At 58.3% G+C, this 12839-nt stretch overlaps 2 protein-coding genes across 5 annotated transcripts; one reads left to right on the top strand and one right to left on the bottom strand.

The window, feature by feature from the left end:
• The first annotated feature begins 5669 nt into the window (after window positions 1-5669).
• On the top strand, window positions 5670-9402 carry WFIKKN1 (WAP, follistatin/kazal, immunoglobulin, kunitz and netrin domain containing 1). 2 transcript variants are annotated; one of them, XM_071760663.1, is made up of 3 exons: window positions 5670-6098; window positions 6191-6464; window positions 7693-9402. In XM_071760663.1, exons 1-3 carry the CDS (start codon window positions 6043-6045, stop codon window positions 9181-9183), a joined length of 1821 nt encoding a protein of 606 aa, XP_071616764.1. In that variant the 5' UTR covers window positions 5670-6042; the 3' UTR covers window positions 9184-9402. The 2 variants fall into 2 exon arrangements, with proteins under 2 accessions (XP_071616764.1, XP_071616763.1); XM_071760662.1 differs by lacking the exon at window positions 5670-6098 and having other exon boundaries at window positions 6118-6464.
• METTL26 (methyltransferase like 26) lies at window positions 9187-12808 on the bottom strand. Of its 3 annotated transcripts, XM_071760665.1 has the most exons (6): window positions 12553-12794; window positions 10971-11133; window positions 10812-10871; window positions 10363-10430; window positions 10036-10114; window positions 9592-9953 (listed from the first exon to the last, which is right to left on the bottom strand). In XM_071760665.1, exons 1-6 carry the CDS (start codon window positions 12741-12743, stop codon window positions 9906-9908), a joined length of 609 nt encoding a protein of 202 aa, XP_071616766.1. In that variant the 5' UTR covers window positions 12744-12794; the 3' UTR covers window positions 9592-9905. The 3 variants fall into 3 exon arrangements, with proteins under 3 accessions (XP_071616765.1, XP_071616766.1, XP_071616767.1); XM_071760664.1 differs by lacking the exon at window positions 10363-10430 and having other exon boundaries at window positions 9187-9953; window positions 12553-12807; XM_071760666.1 differs by lacking the exon at window positions 10363-10430 and having other exon boundaries at window positions 9736-9953; window positions 10971-11116; window positions 12553-12808.
• Between the last annotated feature and the right edge of the window lie 31 nt (window positions 12809-12839).

The following is a 12839-nucleotide window of genomic DNA, read 5'->3' as shown; positions in this document are numbered from 1 at the left end:
GAGTTGGCCAATTGGAAAGGGGAAGGAAGCAGCCTGCTTGCCTCCTTTGTTTATTTATGTAAATATTATATATATATATATATATATATCACTTGTTTTTTAAGGTTTTTTTTAAGAAGCAGTCAGGGAAAATTTTATGCAGCCATGTAAATACAAGCACTGGATTAACTTTCCCAGTGTCAGCAAAAGGGGGAGAAATGGAAGATTTTCTGACAAAAAAAAAAAAAAAAAAAACTCAAATGCTTTAAGAGACTTTTCAATCACCACCTGGGCTTGTGCTGGGTGCTTTTCAATCCTGCCTGTGCAGAAGGAAAGAACGATTTATGTGTAACATATCCCAAGCTGCTTTTTTTTTCTGATCATTCCCTAAAACTTGTGAGTGCCAGAGGCAGGGTGGGATGTGAGTGGCTCGAGGGGCAGAGCAGTGTCCTGGGGTTGTTTTCAGCAGGCAGGACAAGGAGGCAGCTCTGACACCTTCCTCACTTGGCTCCTTCTGATGGAGGGCTGAGGAGCAGAGGGGGTGGAAGCATCACACCCAAAGCAGAGGATGAATGCTGAATTTTGTCCCTTAATGCTGCAAAAACCTTGGCTGTGGCTTCCAGAGCCAACACCACCCATGTGACAGCCCCTGGATCCTGGCTGCTGCTGGCTTTGCTTTTCCAAAGATGTGCTGCCTGAGCTGTGGCTCCTCCTGGATGAAAGTGGGGGAAGGACAGAAGCTGCTTTTCCTACTGGAGCATGAAGGAGCCAGGGACTGGGAAGGTGAAAGGTTTGTGTGGGGAAGACAGGGATCCCCGGGTCCCCTCCTAGCACGTTCGTGGCAGCCCCAGGGAATGGGGCAAGCAACCAGCTTGGCTCTTGGGGTTGAGGGGCACGGGCACTCAGCAGGAGGAGCTTGGGGTGTCCATGTGCTGTGGGAGAAAATCTGCTGTTGAGCAAGGGCACGTGCTTCCCTGCCTTCATCCCGTGGCTGATCTGTGCTGGAAATTCACCTGGAAACTTAGAGAAATAACACCCTGCCCTAAATGCAGAAGCTTAGTGGGGCTCAGTGGTGGGACTGTCACCAGATCCTCCTAGGTGGCCAGGATGTGTAGACGGTGAGTAGAAAGTGAACTGCTTTTCCTTGTGCTGAGCCAGCTGGTGTGGTGCTGCCACCTCCCTCCTGCTGTTAGCAACTCCTCAAGGCCTGGGCTTGCTCTTCTCCCCACCTGGAGCAGCTTTTGGTGCCTTGCACGGGCAGAATGAAGCCGCAGCAGCTCCTGCACGGCCGACAGACCCGCTCAGTCCAGGCAGGGACAGGTCTTCCACGGGGGACATCTCCTTCCCCTCGCTTCTGAGCCAACCTGGGAGGTGGAGGGAGCCCTTCCCCTTTCCACTGAAAAAATTACAACACAAGGCTGGGTCTCTTGGCTCGTCTCTCACGTGCTTTACTACCCAGCTCAAATGAGCGAGGAGAGAATTAAACCCCAGGCAGATGGAATTGGAGGGGAGGGGGGGGAGTTTAGGGGAAGAATCCTTTGTAGTGGTGGTTTTGGCTCAAGAGCAAAGCCGCAGCCGAGCTCGGCGCGGTGGCACGAAGGCCGGGGGGATTTGGAGAACCTGTCTGGGCTGGTGGCACCTGTTTCTCGTCACTTAACACACAGCAGAAGACAATCGCTGGCTCAGCAGCCCGGGGATATACAGCCAACAGGTGATCAGCACCAAAAAAGGCAAATTTCTCCTGGAAAACATCATCCCAGGGCCCCTCCCGCCGGCTGCTCCCACGCGCGGCGCGAGCAGGGACGAAGGTTTTTCCTTCCCAAAGTCACAAAGCTGCTGCATGTCTAGAAAAACTTGCTGTACCTCTGCTTGGTTTGGCTTTGCCACGTGTGATGCCTTCCCACACATTTTTTTTTTTTTCCCCCTGTGGCTGACGATGGTTTCGTTGGGGTTTTTTTTCTACTCTCTGAGGTCCTGTCCTGGAGTGAGGGTGAAAGCTTGACCTGGAGCCATCGCTCAGTGAAAAGAACTTTTTTAATTTAAAAAGGAAAAGAATCTTGCATCTGATGTCAACACTAGTCGGTAGCTGCTCTCCAACACTTGTACCATTCCTGAATTGTTGGTTTTTTTGGACTATCCTTTTATTTTTTTATTCCTTTGTACAGTCAATGTTGTTCAACTGATGAGACATGGTTTTGTTTTGTATAAATTAAAGGGTTTTTTTGTTTTGTTTTGTTTGTTTTGAACTACCAAGTGAAAGGTGGAGAAGTTGTCTCAATTTGGGAAGAGGCTGAAGGGAAAAGGTGGTGGTTTTGCCCAAAACTGGGGATTTGGGGCTGTGTGAGGTGCAGGTGTGTAATGCCACTTGCAGATCACCCACAAAATAACTCACGTTAGCCTTGGATTGCAGGTTCAGGGGGGTCTTACAGTCACAATTCCTGGCTGTGGTTTTTTTTATTTTACCCTTCCCTACATGTAGAACCTAAAACTGTTCTTATGAAAAGCTTAAGTCAGTAGAATTGCTGATTTTTGGGCAGTGGAGCTCTAAGAAGCCTCAGGATAGGCTGCAGCGTGGTTAATGTGGTAGGGGGCCCTGGGAATGTGGTTCTCTGGGCACTTTCCTGGGCTTGGGCACAGTCCCTGGTACACACAGAAGGGTTTTACAGGCACAGTTGAAATTTTAAATGGTCTCTTTTGGGGTCTGGGCCATCTCAGGGGGAAAGGAAAGAGGTCTCACCCATCCTACCCAGGCTGGAACGAGCTGGAAGTCAGCCTGTGATAGATGTGAAATGGAGGAGATGCTGCAGGGAGGTTGGAGCACCCGTGTCACCACTGGGGCATCACTGGGGTGGCCTTTGGAGGCCAGCAGCCCCCCAGGAAGGGCTTTGTGCCTGGAGTGGAGGGAAGCTGCTTTCCTGCTCCTTTTCTCTCTCACTCCCAGCCCACCTCCCCTTGACCTCCCCTTCCTCCTGCCTGCTCACTTCCCTAGGATCAGATTTTCCACTTCGTACCAGACTGGCCACGCTTGTTTTAACAGCTTAAGTAGTAATTGCTGGGGCTGGGAGGGGGCAGGGGGGGAAATGAGATAGTGTCTGCAGCCTGGAAAACCCTGGAGCTAAGGTGAAAGCCTGGTCAGGGAAGAGTCACAGAGACTTTTTTTTTTTTTTTTCCCCTCTCTTTCAGGGGGGTTCTGGAAGTGTCTGCTCCCTCTGGCCAGCAGAGGAGAAACAAAGGCTGTGTGTGTGTGTGTGTGGCTTCAGGTGGGGCAGGGACAGCCGGAGCCCATTACCCTGGAGCAGCAGGAGCTGCCTTGGCTGCAGCTGTCTCAGAGTGGGGCAAGAAACCTCTGCACAGCCCCTGGAGTGGGGAAAAGGCTGGAAGAGCTTCAGGGGTCCCCGTTCCTCAGAGAAAGAGAGAGAGAGGAGGGAACAGGTTGCTCTGGGCTAGTTCAGGGCTTTCCTCGTTGGGTGTGTTTCTCCCGAGCACTTTGTTGACTTGAGGGTGTTTAGGGTTGGTTCTCTCCAGGGTTGCCCCATGCAGACTGTAAAGAAAAAGTGACCTTTATCTGACCACACCTGAGATGTCCCATGGCTGTGGTGATGAGGCTTCTCTCAGGGTGTGCTTGGGGTGTGTGGGACACAAGGCTGTGCCCCCCCTCTGGATGCAGGGCCACTCCCCATGCTCCCTTGTCCTGAGAAAGTGAGGCATAAAACTCACATCCATGTCTGGAATCTTTAGAAGTGACCCCAGCAGAGTCCTGGCTCAGGGTATGGTGGGCACCTGGATGCAGAGAGGCAAAAAGTTTGGGAGAGGCTGAAGTTAAGGTTGTTTTAAGTGAAATTCTACTGTGGGTGTGGTCCAAGGTGGGTAGCATTGCTTTTTCTTTCGTCTTCTGCTGAAGAAGCACCAGAAGAGGCTGGGTGAGGGTCCTCAGACACGGGTGAGGGTCTCAGGTCATTGGAAGCAGAATTTCTAAGCATCCAGCATCCCTCCAGCACAGCCTCACACTGCCAAGGCAGAAGTCCCAGGCAGATGCTGCTTCTGGCCCTGCTGCTTTTGATCTCAGTGACGTGGGGATGAGGCATCCCAGGGACCAGTGTGACCCTGGGACTTTGGAGAGGGGTCAGTGGAGTAGGAGCCAGCCCAAACCCCAGCACCAGCATCTTCTCAGCCCACGTTACTGTGACCCCACAGACCCCAGGTGAAAGCTGGGCTTCAGGTTTCCTCCTTCCCTCCTGCTCCAACACCCTGGGAAGGACCCTGGGGCACCCCAAGGTGGGTCTGTACCCCAAGCTGCATCCTTGGGGAGTGAGGTGTCACGGCAGCCTCCTGGCCAGAGCAAGGTGGGTTTGGGGTCAGGATCTCCAAGCATAATGTTCTTGGGTCAGGGATCAGCTGGGGGTGGCCCAGGGGGCTCCAGGTTGCCAGGGTGGGCAGGGTACAGCCCCCAGCAGCTCCCAGGCTGAGCCCTCCTGATGGAATTTCCTTTTGCAGAACATCTCATCAGCCTCCCCACGCGTGTCTGGAGACAGCACAACCTCCCCTCCACGTCTGGGGCTGGCTGGACCCTTAGGGGGCTGCTTGGCCATAGAACTGGAGACCCTGGGTATAGCTGAGGCTCGGGCTCCAGTCCCCCATGGGGGGTCATGGCAAACTGGCACCCCCAAATCTCCCAGTCTGGTGCAGCAGGGCTTCCCCCAGGAGCCACAAATTCAGGGAACACTGAACCATCCCATGCAAAAACACCTCTGGGGGGTGAGTGGGTTGGGTTTCCTGAAAAAAAAAAACCCATGAAGAATAGGAATAGGCTTCTCTGCCTTTTTTTTTTTTTTTTTTTTTTTTTTTTTTTGGTCCCTCTACTGTCTTCTCCCTCCCCCCAGTTTGATGCCCTACAGAGGGGAGGCTGGGGGTGCTGAGCTGCTTTCCAAGGGCAAAACCCCCTCGGGTGGTTCCCTGGAGCTTCCTTTGGTGCTGAGACGGGTAGGTCACAGCTCCCAGTGCCGGAAGAGTTAATGCTCCTGAAATGCCATGAAATGTTCCTGCTGCAGGTCAGTCTCCAGCTGGGATTAGGGAAATGTGGCCGGGGAGCCAGGCCCGGCTCCTGCCAGCTTAGGGCCGGCTGCGGGACGTGCTCGGGGAGGCAGCGGTGGGATTGAAGCCCAGCACAACGTGCTGAACAATCCCACCGGGGGCTGGCAGGGCCAGGCACTGCCTCCCACCTCCCCAAGAGAAAAAAACCTGATTCCCATCAGCGGGAGGGAGGGCTGGGGGCTGCTGCCGGGCTGCGAGAGCCCCTCCAGGGGGAGCGGGTGGGTGCAAGCCGGGGGTCCATCACCGGCCGGCACTGGGGGGATGCTGGTGAGTGGGGATGAGCAGGGTGGACTGGCACTGGATGAGCTGGTACTGGCACATTGGGCACAGACCCCCCCCTTGTCTGAAGTGCCCCTGAGTGCCCAGGGGGGAGGTGTGGGGTGAGGGGGCAGCCCGGACCCCAGCAGCGTGGGCTCCGTGGATTCCCCATGGGTGTCTCTGGCTGAGGGGACTACAGGCTCTGGCTGTTTTTTCACCCTGCAGTAGCTCAGCTCGTGGGCTGAGTGTTTGAGCGGTTTTTTTGTTGGTTGGTGGGGTTTTTTGGGTTTTGTTTGTTTGTTTGTTTGTGGTCCTTTTTTGTTTGGTTTTTCTGGTTTCTGGTTTTTTGGTTTTGGGGTTTTTTTTGTGTCCCCCTCCCCTTCTCCTCCTTTCACTCTCCCTCTTTGGAGACTTGCTGCATTCTGCCTTTGATCTCCCCCCGTGTTTGCCCAGCCGATGGCCAGGCTGGCCGGGGTTAGAGGCTGAGGTCAGCGCCTTTCCCATTCCAAACACCCAGAGACATCGGTGGGAAGGGAGGGGATTCAGATTACAACCTTCCCGTCCTCCCCTTCCACCCCACTCGACCCGTCCTCCCCTTCCACCCCACTGGCCGTGCCGGCGGGGAGCCGGGGACAGACTGAGCCCCCCTGGCTGAGGGACAGACACCGCTGCCACCCTCTCCCCGGCATCCCGAGAGCCCAGCGACAGCGATGGATGGAGGCGGTGGGCAGCATCGCCGGTGGTCCAGCTGGGCGTGCTGAGGGGCAGAGGTTTGGTCCTCTCCTCCTCCTCCTCCTCTTTGTCCCCCACCCCGCCCGCCTTCTCCCTCATCCCCTCCATCCTGAATGTGATTTATCCGCAGCCCTCTCCAGCGAGCCAGGCCGGCGCGGAGGGGTGGCCAGATGCCTCCCGGTGGGAATTTCATCCACCCGGGCCAGGGTGGGCAATCAGGAGGGTGTCAGCGTGTCCCCATGGGTGTCACACTCCTCCTGCCCTTGGTGGCGGCAGCGGCGGTGGCGGGGCTGAGCCTGCAGCCGGGCAGGACGCGGCACCTGGGGGTCTGCCCCAACCAGCTGAACCCCAACCTCTGGGTGGATGCACAGAGCACCTGCGAGAGAGAGTGCCAGACTGACCAGGTGAGTGGAGGGGGTGGGGATGGGGATGGGGATGAGACGGGGGGGACAGCCCAAGGTCCCCAAGGGAGATATTTGGGGTGCAGGTCCTGTGGTGCCTGGCGGTGCAGCCGGTTCAGCTGTTTCAGTGCAATGGGATCAGCCCGGCTGCAGCTTTGTCCCCACCCCCCCAAAGGCCCCCATAGTCGGCTGCATGAGGGGTGTCCTGGGGCTGCTTCCCAACAGGCAAAGAAACTGCTTGTGTTCCCCCATGCCCCCCCCTCAGGCCATGCCTCCTGGCCAGGACACCCCCTCTGCACATCCCCAGGATGATCCCAAAAGAGGCTGGGATGAGTAGAATGGGTGTCCTGGGACCCCAGCGGGCAGTGGGCAGCCCCCCAACCCCTTTCCTACTTTTCCCTGAGGGCAAGAACCCCCCCCCCATGGGATGCCTGTCCCAGAGAACCCCAGCTCAGCTCTACAGCAGCAACAGCACCAGAACCTCCACCCTCTGTGGGCTGCCTGGGCCCAGGGGGAGGCTCTGTCACAATTCATCTGTGCAATGAGTTCTGCCTTCCCCCATAGAGCAAAGGCTGAGGGTTGAGAGGCTGCCTGCCAGGGGAGAAGGGGCACCTATAAGTATAACACCCTAAGCTATAGTGTTAGAAGGGTTGGACCAGATGATCTTTGAGGCCCCGTCCAACCTGACGTTCTATGATTCTATCACAGAAATCACAAAAAGCACAGAGTTTAAGGGGTCGGAAGGGACCCTGAGAGATCATTAAGTCCAAATCCCCGGCCAGAGCAGGACCACCCAGTGTAGGTCACACAGGAATGCAGCCAGGAAGGCTTTGAAAGTCTCCAGAGGAGACTCCACAACCTCACTGGGCAGCCTGTGCAAGGGCTCCCTCACCCAGGCAGTGAAAAAGCTTTTTCTTATGTTTACGTGGAAGCTCCTATGCTCCAACTTTCATCCATTACCACTTGTCCTATCATTGGACATCACAGTCTGTGATTTTATGAACTGTGCTGGGGGGGAGAGGAAGGGGGATGGTTGGTGAACTGGTAGCAGCACAGCCGTGCTGGGGAGGTCTGGCTCTTACCCAGATTCCAGCGATGCTGGGGGTGCCCAGGGCTGCCTGGGAGCCACCTTCCCACCCAAAACCCCTGGAAGGGGAAGGGGCAGCACCCGTGTTGGTAGCACGATGGTGACTGTCGTCACTCCCCATCTGTTCTTCCCCTCCCCGGCCAGGACTGCGAGGGCTTCGAGAAATGCTGCACCAACGTCTGCGGGCTGCGGAGCTGCGTGGCCGCCCGCTTCGCCGACGGCAGCGCCCCGGCCCTGGCCCTGGCTCCGCCCGCCTCCTGCGAGAGCTTCGTCTGCTCCCAGCAGGGCTCCGACTGCGACATCTGGGACGGGCAGCCCGTCTGCAAGTGCAAGGACCGCTGCGAGAAGGAGCCCAACTTCACCTGCGCCTCTGACGGCCTCACCTACTACAACAAGTGCTACATGGACGCCGAGGCTTGCCTGCGCGGCACCCGCCTCACCACCGTCCCCTGCAAGCACATCTTCACCTGGCCCGACACCAGCCCGGTACCGCAGGAAACGACGGCGCGGCCCACGCCGGGGTCCGGCCCCGAGGTGCCGGTGCCCCCCGCCCTCTACAGCAACCCCTCCCACCAGGCGGTGCGGGCCGGCGGCACCGTCAGCTTCCGCTGCGATGTCAGCGGCCGCCCGCGACCCGACATCACCTGGGAGAAGCAGAGCGAGCGGGAGGAGAACTTCATCATGCGGCCCGACCAGATGTACGGCAACGTGGTGGTCACCAACATCGGGCAGCTGGTCATCTACAACGCCCGCCATGAGGATGCCGGCATCTACACCTGCACCGCCCGCAACGCCGCAGGGCTGCTCCGTGCCGACTTCCCGCTGTCGGTGGTCAGGAGGGAGCCCGGGGGAACTCCCCGGACCGGCAGCCCCCAGCCCTTCCCCAGCGCCGAGTGCCTGAAGGAGCCGGACCGGCGGCGCTGCGAGGCCCTGGAGGTGCGCTGGCACTTCGATGCCAAGCAGGGCTCCTGCCTCACCTTCCGCTACGGGGGCTGCGGGGCCAACAGGAACCATTTTGAGACCTACGAGGAGTGCCAGGCCGCCTGCTTGGGCAGCACCCGCCCCACCTGCCTGCTGCCCATGGTGCAGGGTCCTTGCCAAAACTGGGAGCCCCGCTGGGCCTACAACCACCTCCTGAAGCAGTGCCACTCCTTCGTCTACGGCGGCTGCGAGGGCAACACCAACAACTTCGAGAGCAAGGAGACCTGCGAGGACGTCTGCCCCTTCCCCAAGAGCCTGCAGTGCAAGGCCTGCCGCCTGAAGACCAAGATGGTGCTGAGCCTCTGCCGCAGCGACTTCGCCATCGTGGGCCGGCTGATGGAGATCGTGGAGGACCAGGACTCCGGCATCGCCCGCTTCGCCCTCGAGGACGTGCTGAAGGATGAGAAGATGGGCCTGAAGTTCTTCAACATCAAGTACCTGGAGGTGACCTTGACCGACATGGACTGGAGCTGCCCCTGCCCCAACATGACGGCGGAGGACGGGCCGCTCATCATCATGGGCGAGGTGCACGACGGAATGGCCACGCTGGACCCCAGCAGCTACGTCCGGGCTGCCAACGACAAGAGGGTGAAGAAGATCTACGAGCTGATGGAGAAGAAAACCTGTGACCTCCTGAACCGCTTCCAGGACTAAGGGAGAGCCGGGATGCTGATGTGAAGGGGCTGCAGCCCCACCAGGGAGGGAGCAGCCTGGGGGAGCCCCTGCACCTGTGCTTGCATCTCGGGGTTACCACTGCCATGTAGCTCCCCTCCACCCCCATGCTGAGCCCCAGCCCAGCTCTCACCTCCCCTGTAATTTATCTGCTGCATGTCCCCCCCTGTGTGCACTCCTAATAAAGGACTGGGTTGGGTTGCAGAGGGGTGGGAGCTCTGCCAAGAACACCACACCCCACCCAGAAACACCTTCCCACCACAACCAAGCCTCTGGGCCCGGTGTAGGAGCTGAGTCCCCATTGGTGCTGCCAGGGGGGAGGACAGGGGATACTCCCCCCTCCCTCCCAGTGTCAGTGCTGAAAGCATTGGGGGGCTGCTGGGCGTGGGGAGGCAAAGCCCTGGAGTTTATTGGGGCATCACAGTCTCGGGGGTGGGGACAGCCCCCATCCCACAGCATCCTGCAGGGAAACTGGCACTGAGTGAGAAGGCTCCCCCAACCCGTGGGGGGGCTGTGTGTGTCCCCAAGCCTATGCCCCCCCCATGGCACGTGGTGGCTCCTTTGAGCCAGGGGAAAGTGAGCCCCAAAGAGTCTGGGGGATACATATCCCCATCCCCATCTGGGGGGAGTCCTGTCACGGCTATCCCCAGCTCCAGGTGACCCCTCCCGGGTGTCAGGGTGCTGGGAGGTGCCCTCGGGGCAGGTCACTGCTTGCGGAAGATGAGACTCTTGTTGTTGGCTGGCATGTCCACCTAGAAGCACAGAGTTGGGCTCAGGGGGGGGTTCCCCCTGACGCAGGGGACAATCCCCCACCCCTCAGACCTCAGCACCTACCATCCTCTCCAGGCACAGCCCGTTGGCCTCCGCCAGCTGCCGCAGCAGTGCCGTGTCCCGAAGGCCCCAGGAGGGATTGCTGCCAGAGAGGGGGGCTTGGGTCAAGACCTCACCCCCCCAAAAGCATCCCCAGCCCTCCCCATCTCCAAAGGGTCCAGGAGGGGATGTGTGGGCCCCCCAGCTTTACATCTTGCCTGGAAGGACCATGCTGGGAGCTCGCTCCTTGTGGCTGCAGGCAGCACGGGCAGGACAAGCAGAATGGGCCACCAGTAGCCCTGGGCCACCAATAGCTCTGGGTCCCCCCCCATTCTTGCTCCCCCCTCCTACCTCTGCCTCAGGCTGCGGTCAAAGTCCACGTTGCTCTGGGGGCTGATCTGGCCATCCACAGCGTAGGGCTGGTGGGACACAGAGCCATGGATGCAAGCAGGAGACAGTCCCTGTGTGTCCCCCCCTCCCCTGAGCTTCCCCCAGCCCATGGGCTGCTGTCCCCCCCAGGCACAGAGTCAAGTGAGAAGGGACACAGCCCCCAGGAGGGACCACAGGGGCCCCATCACCCACCATCACCTCCCTGCCTTGGATGGGGTGAGGATGGGGACAAGATCCCTCCCATCCTGGGGGTGAGTGGCCCCAAAAGGCTGACCCCCCCCCCCCCTCCCCAGATCCAAGCCCCCTTGCTCTCCTGGATGCAGCTGCCCTCCCTCTCCATCCTCAGGGACTCCCTGCACCCCTTGGGATGGTCCTGCATCAAGATTGGTGCTGAACCCAGCAACACCCACCCCGTAGGTGAAGAGCACTCCTCCAGGCTTCAGCAGCACCCCGGCACCCTTGAACAGACCCTGGAGACAGAGAGAGAGATTGGGGCCAGGTCAGGGGGCTGAGGACACACCTCGGGAGCCCCCTCCTCAGGAGCAGGGGACAGCCTCCAGGGTGCTCACCTGGGTGCAGCAAAACTCCGAGATGTGCATCATGTTGATGCTGACCAGGAGGTCGAGGGTGGCTGGCAGGATGCCCCCCCAGGTCTCCCAGCCTTGTGAGACGTCCAGCAGGATGGGGGGCAGCACGTTGGGCACCTGCATGGCCTCTGCATAGGCAGCGATGCTGTAGGCACCAAACCCCACATCAACCCCAGGATCCCCCTCATGCATCCCCCCCACCAGCTCCCACTGCAGGCAGACCCTGCCCACCCCAGCCTGGATGGAGTCTCTGATGTCTGATTCATTACACAGCCTTAGGGGGACTCTGTGTGGCCAAGGTTTGTGGGGATCAGCCAGACACGGAATAAGAGACCCCCCCAAAAAATCCCAATTCATCCCTGCCTCCCACTAGGGCAGCTGCCTGCACCCACGTGCTTGAACTGCACCCACGCTGCCTGCACACTGCCAGTACCAGTGGGATCTTGGGGTGATTTATACCCTTTTTGGGAAAATAAACCAGCCAGGAGAAGGGAGGGGATGATGGAGGGGGGCTGTGACCTGCAGCCTCCCAGCCCAGGTATTTATTATTTAACCAGGGTGATGTTTGCCAGGGAGGAAAAAGGAGGGAAGGACACCAGCTACACCCACCCCTGGAACAGACACCAATTTTGGCACTTCCCCAGCAGTTTTTTTAATTTTGGGGGGGGGGGGGGGCTGGTTTTTGTTTCGTTTTGTTTTTCTACAAGGGAATTCCCCCCCCCATCTCCCCTCCCCACACTGCTGAGCCAGCTTTTATTATTGTTTCCTGAACAGAAAGTGAGCAGATAACCACAGCCTGACGTGGCTCACGGGGGTCCCACAATGCTGGGAGTGGGGTGCAGGACACCCACTGCCACGGAGCATCCCAACCACAGCTCCACGATGCACCTTTGGGTGCTTTGCAGACAGGAGTGGGGCTGTGGCAGGGTGGGATGTTGGGGCATTTCTGGGGAAAATAGTGAGCTGGGGAGCCTGGCCTGTGTGGGAGTTGGATATTGGAGATTTCTGGAAAAAAATATATCAAGTATCAAGCTGGGAAGCCTGATTGTTGAATGTTGAGTCTTCTCTGGAAAAAAAATAAAGCTTCTGAGAGCTGGATATTGGGAATTTCCTGATTAAAAAAGAAGCAGTGAGCAGGGGAACCTGTGCTGTCCAAGAGTTGAATAATGCCTACTTTGTTTGGGTTTTTTTTGCAGAAAGGAACAAAGCATCAACTTGGGGAGCCTGAGTTGTCTATGTCTCGAATACTGGGGTTTTTTTCTGGGAAAAAAACAAACAAACAAGCAAATAGTAAAAAAAAAAGCATCAAGCAGGAGAGGCTGGGCCGTATGAGAATTCAGTATTGGGTCTTGTCTGGGAAAAAATGCATCTGAGAGCTGAATATTGGGTCCTTCCCGGTTGAAAATAAACGCCGAGCAGCTGTCAGAGTTGAATATTAAATTTTCCCCGGAAAAAAAACATCCCCGAGCTGAGGCGTCCGGACACTCGGGGCCGCCGGGAGGGAAGGGGACTGCAGGCGGGGCCCCCCCCGGGCCTCCTCCCTCTTTCCCTGCTCCGTACTCACCTGCGCAGCGCCCGGGGGTCGATGTCGGAGGGTTGCCAGCGGCTTTGCGGTAAGGCCCGGGCGAAATAAGCTGCGTGGAGCCCCGAGCCCGCCCCGACCTCCAGCACCCGCAACTCGCCGGGCCCCGCGTACTCCCGCAGCACCTCCAGGATCGGGCCCTTGTTGCGTTCCGCAGCCGCCGGCGCCTGCATGGCCGAGGCGAGCGGGGCCCGCAGGCAAGGGGACTACAAGTCCCAGTCCCCTCCTCGACGGGGACCGCCCCCACGGGAACCGCCCCCGCGGGGTGG

This window comes from Heliangelus exortis, chromosome 17, assembly GCF_036169615.1.
Source record: "Heliangelus exortis chromosome 17, bHelExo1.hap1, whole genome shotgun sequence".
NCBI classification, from domain to species: domain Eukaryota; kingdom Metazoa; phylum Chordata; class Aves; order Apodiformes; family Trochilidae; genus Heliangelus; species Heliangelus exortis.
This window is presented reverse-complemented; position numbering and strand designations above follow the sequence as displayed.

Coding starts and splice junctions, on each gene's coding strand:
- METTL26 (XM_071760664.1), bottom strand. CDS start 12,743: ATGCAGGCGCCGGCGGCTGCGGAACGCAACAAGGGCCCGATCCTGGAG. Junction 10,872..10,970: donor CGGAGTTTTGCTGCACCCAG/GTGAGCACCCTG, acceptor CTCTGTCTCCAG/GGTCTGTTCAAGGGTGCCGG. Junction 10,115..10,811: donor GAGTGCTCTTCACCTACGGG/GTGGGTGTTGCT, acceptor CCTCTCTGGCAG/CAATCCCTCCTGGGGCCTTC.
- WFIKKN1 (XM_071760663.1), top strand. CDS start 6,043: ATGGAGGCGGTGGGCAGCATCGCCGGTGGTCCAGCTGGGCGTGCTGAG. Junction 6,099..6,190: donor GGGCGTGCTGAGGGGCAGAG/GTTTGGTCCTCT, acceptor ATTTATCCGCAG/CCCTCTCCAGCGAGCCAGGC. Junction 6,465..7,692: donor GAGAGTGCCAGACTGACCAG/GTGAGTGGAGGG, acceptor CTCCCCGGCCAG/GACTGCGAGGGCTTCGAGAA.